The sequence below is a fragment of the Cyprinus carpio genome, chromosome B6 (assembly GCF_018340385.1).
Source record: "Cyprinus carpio isolate SPL01 chromosome B6, ASM1834038v1, whole genome shotgun sequence".
In the NCBI taxonomy this organism is placed as follows: Eukaryota; Metazoa; Chordata; class Actinopteri; order Cypriniformes; family Cyprinidae; genus Cyprinus; species Cyprinus carpio.
Genome location: NC_056602.1, coordinates 18,124,754 through 18,140,082, shown reverse-complemented (window position 1 = coordinate 18,140,082; position 15,329 = coordinate 18,124,754). Strand labels below are relative to the sequence as shown.

At 38.4% G+C, this 15,329-nt stretch overlaps 1 protein-coding gene across 1 annotated transcript in view; it reads right to left on the bottom strand.

The window, feature by feature from the left end:
* The window catches only part of LOC109064942 (vasoactive intestinal polypeptide receptor 1-like), a 30,588-nt gene extending 16,014 nt beyond the window's left edge, over nucleotides 1-14,574 (bottom strand). The window contains exons 1-2 of the mRNA XM_042726013.1: nucleotides 14,202-14,574; nucleotides 9,786-9,894 (exon numbers count right to left, since the gene is read on the bottom strand). Of these exons, the coding sequence (XP_042581947.1) occupies nucleotides 9,786-9,894; nucleotides 14,202-14,285 (193 nt within the window). The 5' untranslated portion in view covers nucleotides 14,286-14,574. The remainder of the gene's footprint in view (nucleotides 1-9,785; nucleotides 9,895-14,201) is intronic.
* Between the last annotated feature and the right edge of the window lie 755 nt (nucleotides 14,575-15,329).

The window sequence follows — 15,329 nt, the reverse complement described above, 5'->3', positions numbered from 1 at the left end:
GTTTAGATAAGCTAGGCATCTCCACTCTTCACGGGTGAGCATCTGTCTGAGGAATATAAGAGAAGTGTGGAAACTGAAGCTGGATGATCGAAGAAGATTCTAAGTATAATGAGAGCCACAGGGATCATATTTGGTCATGACTACATAAATATGACTGCCAAATCTAAGCAAGTGATCTTATTTCCACTGCTCGCAGATATATATCCTTTTGTATATTATACACACATACACTAGTGTCATTATTGTTAACTAAAACTGTAAAAATGATTTCTACTATTTTCAAATAAAGCTGAAATAAAATAAATATAAATATTATATTAAATAAAACAATAAATAAATAAATTAGAAATGTTGCCATGGCAACCAACTGAACTTCTGTTTAATTACTTAATATTTAAAACTGAAACAAAAATAAATTAGCTAAATAGAATTGTTTGTTCTAAATTTCACTAGCTTAAAAACTTTTAACAAAAACACATACAATTATTAAAACAAATTAAAATAAAAAGTGAAAAAAAATAATATTAATAAATTCTATAATAGTGTATAAATATTACTAAAATAGTCCTAATGCTCAAATCTAAACACTGACAAACTAAATAAGTATTTAATTGGAGAACAGAGTCATTCTCACTGAAAAACTTGCTCACTTCTATAGCAGTGCCACAATAATGCATAATATAAAATTCTGCTTCAGGTTTTCAAACCATTTTCTGATTTAAAACCACTCTAATTTTTAAACCTCAAAATCATTCTAATGGTACGGATACTGCAAAAGTCAAATGACTGCTGTTTCTTACCAACACTCCTCCCAAACCTCTGTTCTACATATAAAATGGCATACTTCCCTCTCTATAGGTCATGTGACAATCACAATATAGCGAATATAGTATGTCCATTTTACGTTCAAACTACACACATTCATGCTACAGTATATAGAACATACTCTTTTTGTGGAAGTAATTACTTATTCAAAAAAAAACCTACTCAAGAGAGTATGTGATTTCAGATGCAGCCTCTGTAAGTTTGGTGATTATGAAATTGCTTTACAGCAGCAACAAATACACGTGTACAGCTATACGCTGTAATTACGACAGTGATTTCCACTCAGTTAACTGTAGGGGGCTTCAAAATCACAAAAATACACAAAACTATATATACAACGGATCTTAAAAGATTGCTTAATTTCAGTTTAGCTTTTCTATTTTTACTCACTTGCCTCTTACAGCTACTTATCTCTTTTCACCATATTCTCACTTAATGCACATAATAATAATAATAATAATAATAATAATAATAATAATAATAGTTATTAAAATAATGTATTCATTGATCACATATAACCACAACAACACCTGAAATTAACACCAGCCTTTGCAGTAATGGAGAAATATTTGATAGAGAGATAAGACTGAACATCATAGGAAGAGCTGGAAAAAAAGCGTGTAGCTCTCTGGAATGTACAGACAAATATGGAGCCTGGGCTGGTCCCCACAGAAACAAGAAAGACTTTAAAGGCCTGATGCCACCTCATTAGTGTGAGGCCAGTGAGGGTTGCTCACCCTGTGGTCTATGTGGGTCCTAGCATCCCAGTAGTGATGGGGACACTACTGTCAACAAGCACCATCCTTCGGATGAGACATTAGACCAAGGTCCTGACTCTCTGTGGTCATTAAAAATCCCTGAGTGTCTATCGAAAGAGTAGGCCAAATTTGCCAATTGGCCTCTGACAATCATGGCCTCCTAACAATCCCCCATATCTACTGATTGGCTTCATCACTCTGTCTCCTCTCCACCAAAAAGCTGGTGTGTGGTGGGTGTTCTGGCGCACTATCGCATAATCCAGGTGGATGCTGCACACTAGTGGTGTATGAGGAGATACCCCCTGACAATGTAAAGCACTTTGAGTGCCTAGAAAAACACTATATAAATGTAATGAATTATTATTATTATTATTATTATTATTATTATTATTATTATTATTAATGTAAGTAATATCAAAGCACTGCTGGAAAAAAAGCTATGCATTTATTTTTATGGCCAGGCCATCTGACTGCCTGTGCTGTCTCTGTCAGGACAAGCAGAATTTTATCAAATAGGATTCATGAAATATGAACATGTTACTTATAGACTTTTTGAGTACAGTTGTAAAATGATTGTTAAGTTTTTGAAGATTTATTTTTATTTTTTTAAAAGCACATCCTTTATTAAGATTCTGCTGTTGCAGAAGGTTCTAGGAATCTATACTGTATATCTGAAGCTCTAACAGTTACGAATTGGATACATTAACGGTATAAATGGAACTGAATCAATCTTAGTCGTGTCGCAGAACTGTGAATCAGCATAATCTCACACATAATTTAACCTAATACACTTAAACTGATAATGGCATTGAGTTCTCAGTAGTATATTTCACTGAAATACAGCTATATGGCTGTGCCTCCTCTGTGTATTCATTCATCACATTGACACCAGCACTAAGTAAAAACTTATACTAATATGACTGTTGTCACGGAGTCACAGCCTACACCCTCTCCACATGCCACGCCTACTCGTTCACAATCACCAGAATTCTGAGCACCTGTCCATCATCACCAGGCTCTCATATAAGGACTATGACTTTCCCTCACTCCTCGTCTGATCTAGCATTGACCCACATGTACTTACCTGAACCCTCGCTACCATTTTTTGTTCCCCTGGATACCCATTGTTCCTTCCTCGTCAGTTCCTCTGTGCCGCCTTCCGATTCTGTCATCTACTTCCATCACAACCAGAGCTAAGTTCCAAACTTCTTCGTGTCAAGACTATTCCTGTTGCTTCACCTGTGTCTGAAACCTCTGTCACAATAAATACTGCTACATTTTCACCTACCTCTGTGTTCCCGTCTTGTGTCTGACAGAAGATCAGACCCTATGCAGAGCTCTCCGGACACAGGCGGGGACCGCACCTCGGATCCATTTGCTGCAATGGTTCACGCTGTACGGTCCTCACTACCACAACCCACGACGAGGCTAACCCATGTTTTTCTCCCGAGATCATCACGGCCGTACAGCAAGCACTCCAGCAGCCACCTGCAACAACGACTACTTCGTCAGCTGCCTCTGCCAGTCCCGTGGCCCGACCAGCGACATACAGCGGCGCGGCGGAGGATTGCAGCGGGTTTTTGCTTCAGTGCTCGCTCTACATCGAGGCCAACACTCAGCTGTTCCAGAATGAATGCGGTCGCGTTGCATTCGTCATCTCGCTTCTCTCTGGACGAGCACTACAATGTGCTCAACCCCTCTTGGAAACAAATGCTCCGGTAACAACTTCACTATCCACCTTCTTTGCTCACATGAAAGATGTTTTTGGTCATCATACCGCTGAACTGTCTGTCCATGATCAGTTATATATTCATCAAGGAGAGGAGTCCGTCAGCATGTATGCTCTCCGATTTCGCACTCTGGCTTCAATGAGTGGTTGGAACGAAACTGCTTTGATAACTGCTTTTCGTCATGGTCTGTGAAGGGAGGTTCAGCAGCTAATAGTCATCTACGACGACACCATGGGACTTGAGAATCTTATTCAGAAGACTATCAGAGTGTCACAACGTTTATATGCCTCCCACATGAATACTCCCGCTGTCAATCCTCTGCCTGCTTCAACATCTGTCGCCGCCCCAGCACCTGAATCAATGCAGGTTGATTCAAACCATCTGACCAACGCGGAGCATCTTCGATGGATGAATAATCACCTGTGTCTTTATTGTGGGGGAGACGGACATGTGATTTCCAACTGCCCAGTCCGACCTCCACACCCAGCGGTGAGTACACTCCAATTTCCACCTCAAACCTCTCAACTCTGGTCCATGTCGGTAATTCTCATTCCTGTGTTTCAGCGCAAGCCCTCATCGACTCTGGGTCGGCTGGGAACTTCATTAGCACCCAGATCCTCCAAGAATTAAATGTTCGTCCGAAGAAATGCCCAGTCGACCTGAGAATACTCACCATCCAAGGAAAGACTCTGGGTAGAGGTCGTGTCCGCCATTACTCCCCCACACTATTCCTCCACGTTGGCAGCCTGCATATGGAGGAAATCACGTTCATGGTGCTGGAGGAGACAACCGCGGACATCATCCTGGGACGCCCCTGGTTAAATGCCCACCAGCCACATATCCAATGGGCAACCGGTGAGATTCTCAAATGGAGTGATGAATGTTTTGAGAAGTGTATTAATCGCCCAAGAAAGCCCCAACCGCAATCTCCCGCAACTCCTGATCATCTTCCTTTCCTGTCCACCTCTGTGGAGAGCCCGGCGACTAATGCGATAGTGGAAATCCCACCAGCGTACCGGGCGTTCCAGGATGTATTCAGCAAGCGGTTGGCTACACGTTTACCACCTCATCGGCCATGGGACTGTGCCATCGACCTCCTGCCTGGAGCGACCCTCCCAAAGGGTTGGATCTACCCAATGTCCATCCCGGAACAGATGGCCATGGAGAAGTACGTTCAGGAGGCCCTGCGTCAGGGATTCATTCGTCCATCTACCTCCCCTGCCGCTTCGAGTTTCTTCTTCGTGGCCAAAAAGGATGGAGGCTTGAGGCCGTGCATAGACTACCGTCACCTGAACTCCCAAACAGTGAAATTCAGTTATCCCCTTCCTCTGGTCCCAGCTGCTTTGGAACAGCTACGAGGTGCCCGTATCTTCTCTAAGCTCGATCTCCGATCTACAGATGGCAGAAGCACTCTTCCATCAAGTTTTCCGCCACTTCGGACTCCCAGAGGACATTGTCTCGGATAGAGGTCCCCAATTCATCTCGCGCGCGTCTGGAACGCCTTCTTCCGTCTCCTAGGGGTGTCCATCAGTCTCTCCTCCGGATACCATCCTCAAACCAACGGCCAGACTGAGCTTAAGATCCAGGAAGTCGGGAGATTCCTGAGACTGTATTGCCACCAGAACCAGGACAGCTGGAGCCAATACCTACCCTGGGCTGAATACGCACAGAATTCACTCCTTCAAACCACTACTGGGCTCACCCCGTTTCAATGTGTCCTGGGCTATCAGCCACCCCTCTTCCCCTGGTCAGGTGAGCCCTCCGAGGTTCCAGCTGTCAACCACTGGTTCCAGCAAAGTGAGAGGGTCTGGGACTCGGCTCACGTGCATCTCCAACAGGCAGTCTGGAGAGACAAGGAACAAGCCGATGCCCGAAGAGGTCCCACTCTGCAATACCAACCTGGCCAGAAGGTTTGGCTATCCACTCGGGACATCCGTCCCGGTATATTGGTCCATTTACCATCGAGAGGCAGCTGAACGAAGTAACCTACAGACTCAACCTCCCTGCTCACTACCGTATCTCACCTTCATTCCATGTCTCGTTACTGAAACCTCACACTGACCCTTTATCTCCTCCCTCCACAGAGTCTGGTGATGATGCGGTACCTCCTCCTCCTGCCATCGATGAGACTCAAAACATCTACCGGGTACGGGCCATCCTCGACTCCAGACGACGGGGTCCACAGCTGGAATACCTTGTGGACTGGGAAGACTACGGCCCCGAGGAACGATGCTGGGTGAACCGCAACGACATCCTGGACCCTACTCTACTTACCCAATACCATCAGGAACACCCAGATCATCCAGCTCCTCGGGGTCGTGGCAGACCCCGTCGGTCGTCGGGAGCCGCCCGTGAAGGAGGGGGTACTGTCACGGAGTCACAGCCTACACCCTCTCCACATGCCACGCCTACTCGTTCACAATCACCAGAATTCTGAGCACCTGTCCATCATCACCAGGCTCTCATATAAGGACTATCACTTTCCCTCACTCCTCGTCTGATCTAGCATTGACCCACATGTACTTACCTGAACCCTCGCTACCATTGTTGTTCCCCTGGATACCTGTTGTTCCTTCCTCGTCAGTTCTCTGTGTGCCGCCTTCCGATTCTGTCATCTACTTCCATCACAACCAGAGCTAAGTTCCAACCTTCTTCGTGTCAAGACTATTCCTGTTGCTTCACCTGTGTCTGAAACCTCTGTCACAAATACTGCTACATGTTCACCTACCTCTTTGTTCCCATCTTGTGTCTGACAACTGTATGTATCGAATCCTGATATGAAATGTTATTTCCCTTGACTCTGACATAGCTATCAGAAATCTTTCCATTTTTTTCTGTCTTTTATTCCTTTCTACTAATATCTTTTACAATCGTATTTGCTGTTAGGGACTCTCTATTTTATTATAAATAATCTGTTAGGTTACTATGAATATGTACCAGTGTGCCATAATCTAACACTAAACCTCTAATTCACCACTTACCCTAAAACAACCAAGCATATTTAAAGTATTATAATAATTCAAGTCAACTTGTTTGTTGTCATTTGGAGATAAGTATTGCAGATACACTTTTATTGATATGATCATTTTGAAATTAGCATAAATTAGTATTAAAACAAAAACTATCCCCACTTGCTTTTAAGAGCTTGACAGAATCATATTAGTAATGGATATCAGATTTTTTTTGTTTTTTTGTGTTTTTTTTTTTGAAATTGGGATTTTTGGTGATTTATATTATTTCAAATCCATTGAACCCCTCACTATCCCAGAATCTACTGTTTTTTGGTATTTGATAATACATGAAATACCCATTTTATTTTCACCTTATAGATAATGATGCTTCTCCCAGTGATGATGGAAGGGAGGAAAGGGCAAGAGATGCATTGTGTGAAATGTGGCGTGCAAGGGCAAGATGTAAAACCATCCAATCTTTTTTTCTGGCAGTTGCTGAATGAATATAATTTAATTGTAAATTCACAGAGGGGCTCTTCTATCACTTCCTGTAGATCTTGACATGTTATAAATAGTAGAATTGAGGTCATTGGTTATTTTTTATTGCTTAATCTGTTGAGGGGCAGAAAGATATTTGCTGATCTTTCCCATTTTCTTTTTTTCTCTCCATGGGTTCTCTCTCAATCCGTTCTCAACATTTTCATGGTACAATTTTCTTATTATTTTTAATACATCCTATAGACAATAATTTCATGCAGGAGAAATGTTGTTTCAAATTTCATGTTGTACTGAACGCCCACCTGATTGGCTGACCGTTAAGAAGTGGCCACTGAGTCCTGCCCTGCCTCTTTCCTCTCTAACTTAGCGTCAAGCCCAGGCTGCTCTGTAATACATCAAAAGAGGGACATGGCGCCTGCCCTCCTCCCCTCTGTAAGATCAGTGTTAATTAAAGTCTATGCGGAGCAACAAGCAGAGAAACGTGGGTTTCAATTAAGAAGTCAGGGGGAGTACTTCCACCTGCACTGATTCTGGTATACTGACTTCTAAAAACATTTTAGTATGTCTGAACCACACTCGTCAATGCTCTACAAAGATGGAAACAACCATACTGGACCAACCAACCTGACACCTATACCGGCATATCAGCCCAGGGAGGCCTAATACCTTTTTTATTAATCTTAATCCTGGATTAGTCCTCCAGCCAGCTTGCTTTGATACAATCACCTAAGGCGTAAATGTGATAAATTACTCTAAAGCTGAAGGAAATTATGTCATGACAATACTAATTGGCTGACATCAACACAAAAAAGTGCTCAGTCTGGAATGAGACAGGAATAATATGTCCTGAGTCCTCTAAAGACAAATTGGGTACTTAAAAATATTATAAAAAGCAATGTTAATAATTAAAATGTTTTTTTTTTTTTAATAATCACATGTAAATCATTTATTTAAATAGAATACATAATAATGTGGTCATCAACAGAAAATTCACTTACAATTTACTACAATATAAAATAACTGTTTTTTATTTGAATATATTTTAAAATCTAATTTTCCTCCTGTGATGGCAAGGCTATTGCTCCAGTCTTCAGTTTCACAAAATCCTTTAGCAATTATTCTAATTATCCAATTTTGTGCTCAGTTATTATAAATTATTATTAATTAGATTTAACAGCAACTTTTCATCTTATTGACTGCAGATAATCTTAGGAAACTCATAGGTTGTGCATTCTAATTTTTTAAAATTATGTTTGCTCCTCTAACTTAAATTATGAAATGAATTTGTCTCATCAACATTTGTCATGCCCACAGAGGCTGCTTTCTTGCTTGAGTCACCACTTACAGTACAGCCAAATAAAGTCTCTTGAGAAACTGGAAGATACACAGTTGAGATTTTTGAAATATCATTTTGCTGTATTACAAAGACAGATCCTCTTTATGGACAGTTTGTGGTCATGAAAATTACTGGAAAGACCTTCTCTATGGAGAAGCATCGATTTTCAGTGTAATTCATAATCCCTTGTACGAGTTTAAACTCTGCTAAATATAGTTTAAATGACAACAGTGACTAATGATAATGAAATTCTACTCAAAGTCTACACAATTGCAGCTAATATGATGATTTATAAGGATTTAGTGCATTAAGTTAGTGTTATTCTCAAATCCTTCCAGAGTTTAAGGGCAGCCAAGATGAAAAGAGTTTCATTTACATATAAAATAAGGCTGTGTCCAATGTGTTTAGAGAGTGTATATTTAATAAACAAATCTAAATTTTAAACAGCAGCAAATATTCATGTGCTTCATCTTTCCTGCTGCTGTGATGTGCGTCTTTACTTGTTTTTTGATGTGTTTTGATTGGATTTGTGTGGGTGATACAGAGGTCACCATGGACTTCATGGAAAACAATATACTACTCTGGAGTCTTCAAGGATATGGTCTATATGGAACAACACAAAAAGCCTCTGTTCAGAAATGGAATACACATTCTGTGTACTCAGTTTTGTTCAACAATGGGAGGTACAATGAATCAAGAGGTAAATTTAATAAAAGGTTTTCCATGGATATTTTTATACAAAGATCTTGCCTTTTTAGGTATTAAAAGGTCATCTCCTTTTAAATTGGAGATGACCAAGATGTGACCAATAACTATCTATCTATCTATCTATCTATCTATCTATCTATCTATCTATATATCTATCTATCTAAAGTGAGTGACTTGACATACAGCCATCTATCTATCTATACTGTAGTTTGTCAAACTTTTTATTTTATTATATATATATATATCTGATTTAAGTAAATTCTTCCAGTTATTCCAGTATGTGGTTTTCCCTTTTTTAGTTTTGTATATATATATATATATATATATATATATATATATATATATATATATATATATATATATATATATATATATATATATATATATATATATATATACACTTTTTTTAAGACAACATAAATGTACATGTTTATCCATAAAGTGCTTTACAGATTATCCCTAAAGTCAACTAGGCTGTTATGAAAAGACAAAAAATCAATATCCCTGAAAAGCAGAAAACCTCTGTCGACAAATATTACGTTTAATGCATCTTAAAACCTTAGTGAACAGAATCATGCTTAAAATATGATTCATTATTCTTTGATCACTGACAATGAAAGCACAGTGCAAGGAGTTGTATTGATCCTTTCTACTGATCCTCACCCTTCATCAGCAGCCATTCTGTTTGAATAACTGCCTTTAATCTCCTAAATCTCTACACATGATTGCATCCTTTATTTACCTTGCCTGACCTGGCCTATATAGGAAAGGGTAGTGCTTAAAATTGTAAACCTAATTTTCAGCTCACTAGTAAATCAGAAACACTCTCAGTCTGAGAATCATGTTCATCAAGAATCTCTCAAAAATTCCTGCCCATCTCAAAAAATGTCCTATTACCAATGAGCAAATGGACAGACATTAAGGACATAAAGAGATGTACAGTAATAAGGATTATAATAGTTCAGATGGGTAAACTCACCAGTGATATTGTTGCTGTTGCGGGCCTCTTGTCTTTGAGTCTGAATGCATTGCTTTCGAGCCTTCATATGCTCAGCCACCACAGCACATTCTGGATGAATCGTTTCCACCTGATGATGATTAAAAAAAACGTGTGAGGCAAATGAAACTACAAACTGCAGTACATATTACGAAAACTGCATAAACATGCTGAGCCCATTAGAGAAAGCTGGTTAAAGAGCAGTTTCACAATTTTAGTCACTTGCCATTAAGTCAAATTGACAATCAGGAAAAATTCTAACATTTCAAATATTATTTGCATTCATTTAACTCCATTTGTATTCCACAGAAGAAAGATCACATGGGTTTCAAACAGACAAAAGGATGCAGAATAGTTCTTTTTTGGGGGTTAACAGATTTGAAATATACTGTATGTCTATATAAAGGATATAAATATTTATCAGACTGAGACTTAGAAACATCTTGTCAATAAACCCCAGCCACACAACAAAATGAGTCCGAAAAATCTCATTATCTCTGAAGCAGCCATTGAACCACTTTGAGCCTCTCTTGCCATAATTTACTATAGTTAAGTGTATTACAGATAGTGAGAGAAATAAAGAGAGAATGAACGTATAGCAAAATGTGTGGGATGCTGTCTCATCGACAACATAAAAAGGAAAAGTTGCTTCTGTTTCACCTCTTTGCTGCATAAAAAGACCTGTAATGGCCGCCCACTTATTCCTGAGAGGAATGAGAGAGAGTCAGAGGTGGGTGAATGCTAATGATCCGAATAAGCCTGAGGTTACGGTGGAACGAGCAGTATCAACAGATTCAGAAGTTCCTGAAACAGACCTACGTACCTCCAAAGGAAAACATAGTAAGTGGTGAATCATAACAATACTAGAAAAAAGTGAATTTGTTGTATGTATTCTAGAGGGACGCCTCAGGGGTCTGTGTGTCATATCAATCATCCTCTACGTGTAAATCGAATGAAAAGTATGACGTCAGCATGGAAATCAAGGATAAACGTTCCAGCTATGTTGACTATTATTCATCCAGTAGTGAAAGTCGTGTTTATGTTCCCTTCACTGAGCTGACAGGCAGAAATGGATGTTGTTGGGACACACGTTGATGCACTCAGTGAAAACGCTAGTTTGAATGTGTTTACGGCTGTTTGTGTTTAGAAAAGTCTGCATGTTTGCTTGTCTAATTGCCTGTGAGTGCTTGCTAGTGCTTGTGTTCTCTCCAAATTCAAAACCAGAACAGACGGTGGAACTGTTGGTTTCGGTGACCTCTCTCTCGTCTGCTGGCAGGTGAGATAAGAGAGGAGGGGATGTGGATGAGTTAGGGAAGTTTTCTCAGGGTTAGATGAAGTACATTTGTACAACAAAGTTAAAGAATGTCTCACAAACATGTCTCACACATCTCAAACGGAATCTGAATCATCAGGGTGGACAACTGATTTCAAATACCTAGCAAAAAAACACTCATAATATAAAGCAGACATATGGTAATAATTCAAAAACAATAAAATAACAAGTTGCAGTTAACCCACTATATTTTAAAGAAAGTTATTGGTTGACAGTTTGAATGGAGCCACAGGACAAACACCCATGACTTCTATCTGAGCACCACCAAAACACTGCAATGGTAATATTTCCACCAATTATATAGGTTTTTCAGCCTCTAACCAATGTACAAAATACAAACTGTAAAATTTAGATTAGCATACATTGTCATTAATTACTCCAATAATGATTAAAAGTAAAAGTAATCCATTGCACTCCAGCAAAATATAAGTCGTTAGAAGGCACACTTAAAGTAAATATTAACTTTTGTCACAATTGGGCTCAATTGGAATCTTACATTATTAATACAATTTGCATACAATTTTAATTTTATTTTGTTTGCATTTGCATTCAATAAAAATATAATTTACATAAATAAAGAGCAGTTGGTAAAACTTGATGTTTTGTAGTTAGGGAAAATGATGGAGGTTTGCTTTGAAACACCACACAGTATAATGGCAATCCGCTAAATTTATTTTAAAATGAGACTGGTTGTCTGTTTAAATGTGCAGTTAAATATTTGTATAAAAGAGGAAATCGAAAAGCATTGCTTTGAAAAACAGACACACTTCATGTTTTCAAGTTTTAATTTGTGTTTGTGAGCATCTATAAAGAGTGTGAATATTCAAAAGATTGATGGAGATTTGTGTGGGAAAATCTGGCAAAACAAACTGCTGTGGTTATTAAAAAATGGTAAGCTACTGAATGTATAATAACCTCTTTTCATATGCTTACGTTGCATGTATTCAGCATATTAAACCCAACCAGATAGTACAAATCTCCCTGGCACTTCCTCAAGCCAAGGCCAAGGCTCAACTTTGACATATAGAAATTGTGAAGGGAAAAGTGACGAGAAAATACCTTGCTGCATTACTCCAACAAATTTCATTTGAGCTGCAGAACGTAAAATCACATTCAGAATCCCCAGTATGGGTGAGAGAGAAAAGATGTGCAGAGAAAAAAACAAACAAACAAACAAACCAGTTGTATCCTACCAGCACTGGTGACACACCTGGCCAATAAACAATTGGTTTCAATTAAACAATCCACAGGATTTGACTGCTCCCATGTGTCTCTAAAAGTCCCCAAAAAGGTCAAGTCTCCTATCTTAGCAAAACCAATTATGGCACATCTGCTGATAAAGGGTGTTCAAGGCCGCTTCCATATGTCTGCCCACAAATCTGCATTATAAAATGTATCATTGGCCCAAAAATGATAGAGCAGTGTGCTAAAAATCCCTTTATGGCTACATATCTAAATATCTCAAACATATTTGTAAATAGACACCTGTTGTCTTGAATCACTCTAACCTCTGCACTGGTGACCTGATCAGAAATATTGAATATGTTGAGAGGGCAAAAATAACTGACTGATAAGAATCTTGTTATTAGTCAGATAGCATCCAGTGGCCCTGAGGAAGAGGCTCATGAGCACATGGAATCATTATTATAGGAAATGAACCTCCTTACAGGAAAGGAAAGCCATATCATTAGAGGGAGTACCAAACAACAACTATATTTAATTACAGTATTGATTTGTGCTCTTTTTGTGAAGCCTGTGGTCCTCATAAATTGGAATGATGATCCACCTTTGCATAACACAAAGGTTTGGTAAACCTGGATAGAGTTTAGAGGCCAATTAGTCACATGAATTGCCCACTTAATTTTCATGACAGGAACCTAATTTTGCCACTGGAGTTAAAACATGACAGTGTTCCTGTACTGGAAATTGTCATGAAAACATCATTAAAAGGAGGCCAGGATCTCAGGTCAGTACTGCTAATCAACTCAACATCTGTGACACACCAGCACATTAAATATAGCAGATACAGCACATTAAATAGAGCACTGGACTGATCCCTAAAGGATACAGTGGCAATCATATGGCATGGATTATACTTCATCTACAACATTAGTTCAGTATGATGCCTTTTGAAATAAATATATATTTTGTGCATATCTATTTATATTTGCATTTATATTTATTCGCTCTCAAGGACATCTCACCTAAATCTGGAGGCAGTGCTATTAACTTCTAAGATATGCCACTCAAACAGCATACACTATACATTTTCTAAGTCAGTGGTGCAGTACAATGCCTTTTAAAATAGATATGTAAATCTCTCTCAAGAAAACATCACCTGAATCTGGAGGAAAACTTTAATACACTTTCATGTCAGGGCCATTATAAAACACTTTTCATTTGTATGAAGTGTCATTCCAACAGCATTACACCATACTTTGTCTACATCAGTGGTACAGTGTGATGCTTTCTAAAATAAATATGCAAATATCTCTCAAGGAAATCTCGCCTGATTCTGGAGGCAAATACTAATATTTGCCATGAAATACTTTGGGAAAGTCAACTTGACCCTATAGTTTGTCATTTTATACTCAATTTAAAACAGTAGAGGTATTTGTTAATTATTTCAGCATGACTATAATTACATATTCTTATGATTTCATATTAATTATATTTGTAATTTTAAAAATCTATTTGTTACAAAAAATGGTGAACAGAATTAGTGATCATGTGGTCAAATTATACTGTAACACCCTATACGTGAATATGTATTTTCACCTACAATGAGGTCAACTGAAAAATAAATAAATAAATAAATAAATAATCCATAAATATGTTATACAACCAGGCTAACAAATTTTAATATCGGGGACATACAGCCCACAGCAGACACCACTGGCTATACATAGGCTATACATATGATCAATTTCCTAAGACTTTCAATAATTTTAATCAAAATCATGTAACTGCAAAAAACGAATTGCTATATACAGTGTATCAATAAAGTATTACAATATTTTTTAATATAAATGTTTAGAGCATAGGATCACACACTGATAACTTACTGCCTTCCAGTTGCTCTGGTGAATCCCCAAACTCATTAAAACGGCGACCAGTCTTACAGTTGACCAAGTTCTGAAGAGAATCATAATTAAGACTCCGGTATAATAGGAAAGAATGAAGTTTGTTAGTGTCTAACCAAATAACACAGGAGTCTGTGTTAGATCTTTGGATGTTTTCCAGAAGGCTCGATGTCTCCAACCATACTGCTTGCTGCCGTTCGGCACATATGCTCAGTCCCACATAATGTCTTATGGAGCTCGTAATATTTGTAATTTAATCACGCGTCTCTTCCTCATTACAGACCGTCAACAACCTGTCCCTGTGAGTTCCCAGCACACACTGGGCAGAAGAGTGGCGCGCGTGGAGAAATGAAGGCACGGTACACCTCCCCTTTACGCACGAAATGCCGGTGACTTCACTCATTAGATAAACTCTGATTCCCAGTCAAACTCTTATTAAAACTGTTTGGCCAAATTCCCCGCGAGAGAATGGGACGGAGGCTTGAGCTTGCAGTTACGTAAATTAACGAACTCCTGAAATACAATTAATTGGAGTAAAATATTATTGTTTATAAATATATTAAATTTTGCAATTTACTAATGATTTTCCAGCTCCTCCACTGATCATTTAGGCTATCGATGCTAAACATGCTACATCACATAACCTAAACGTTAACAATTTGTTTTGAGGATTTTTTTTTTTTTTTTTTATGTAACTTTATATGAGGTGAATCAATATTTTGTTAATGTTAATGTCCTGTTTCTTTTAAACAATCACTATGACCCAGTACAAAATTATTCCTGGATGTTTAGATGTTTAGAAATTGGATTAAAAGAATTAGAAAAAGCATCTTAACTACTGAGAAACGTTCTATCTGTGTGAAAAACTGCAAAATAACTAAATAAAATAAAATAAAATAAATAAATAAATAATAAATAAATTAATGAATTAATTAAGTGTAATCACAAACAATGTTTGAGGGAGGACCATGAGATGTTTTAAAACACAGTAAGGGGAAAAATTACAGTGGGAGACCTGTAGGAGAGGAATTTATTTGAATAATCTGTTCATTGACTTGTGATTCCAACAGCAGTGAAGAAAGCGGACATCGCAGATGTACCACGCTGTAG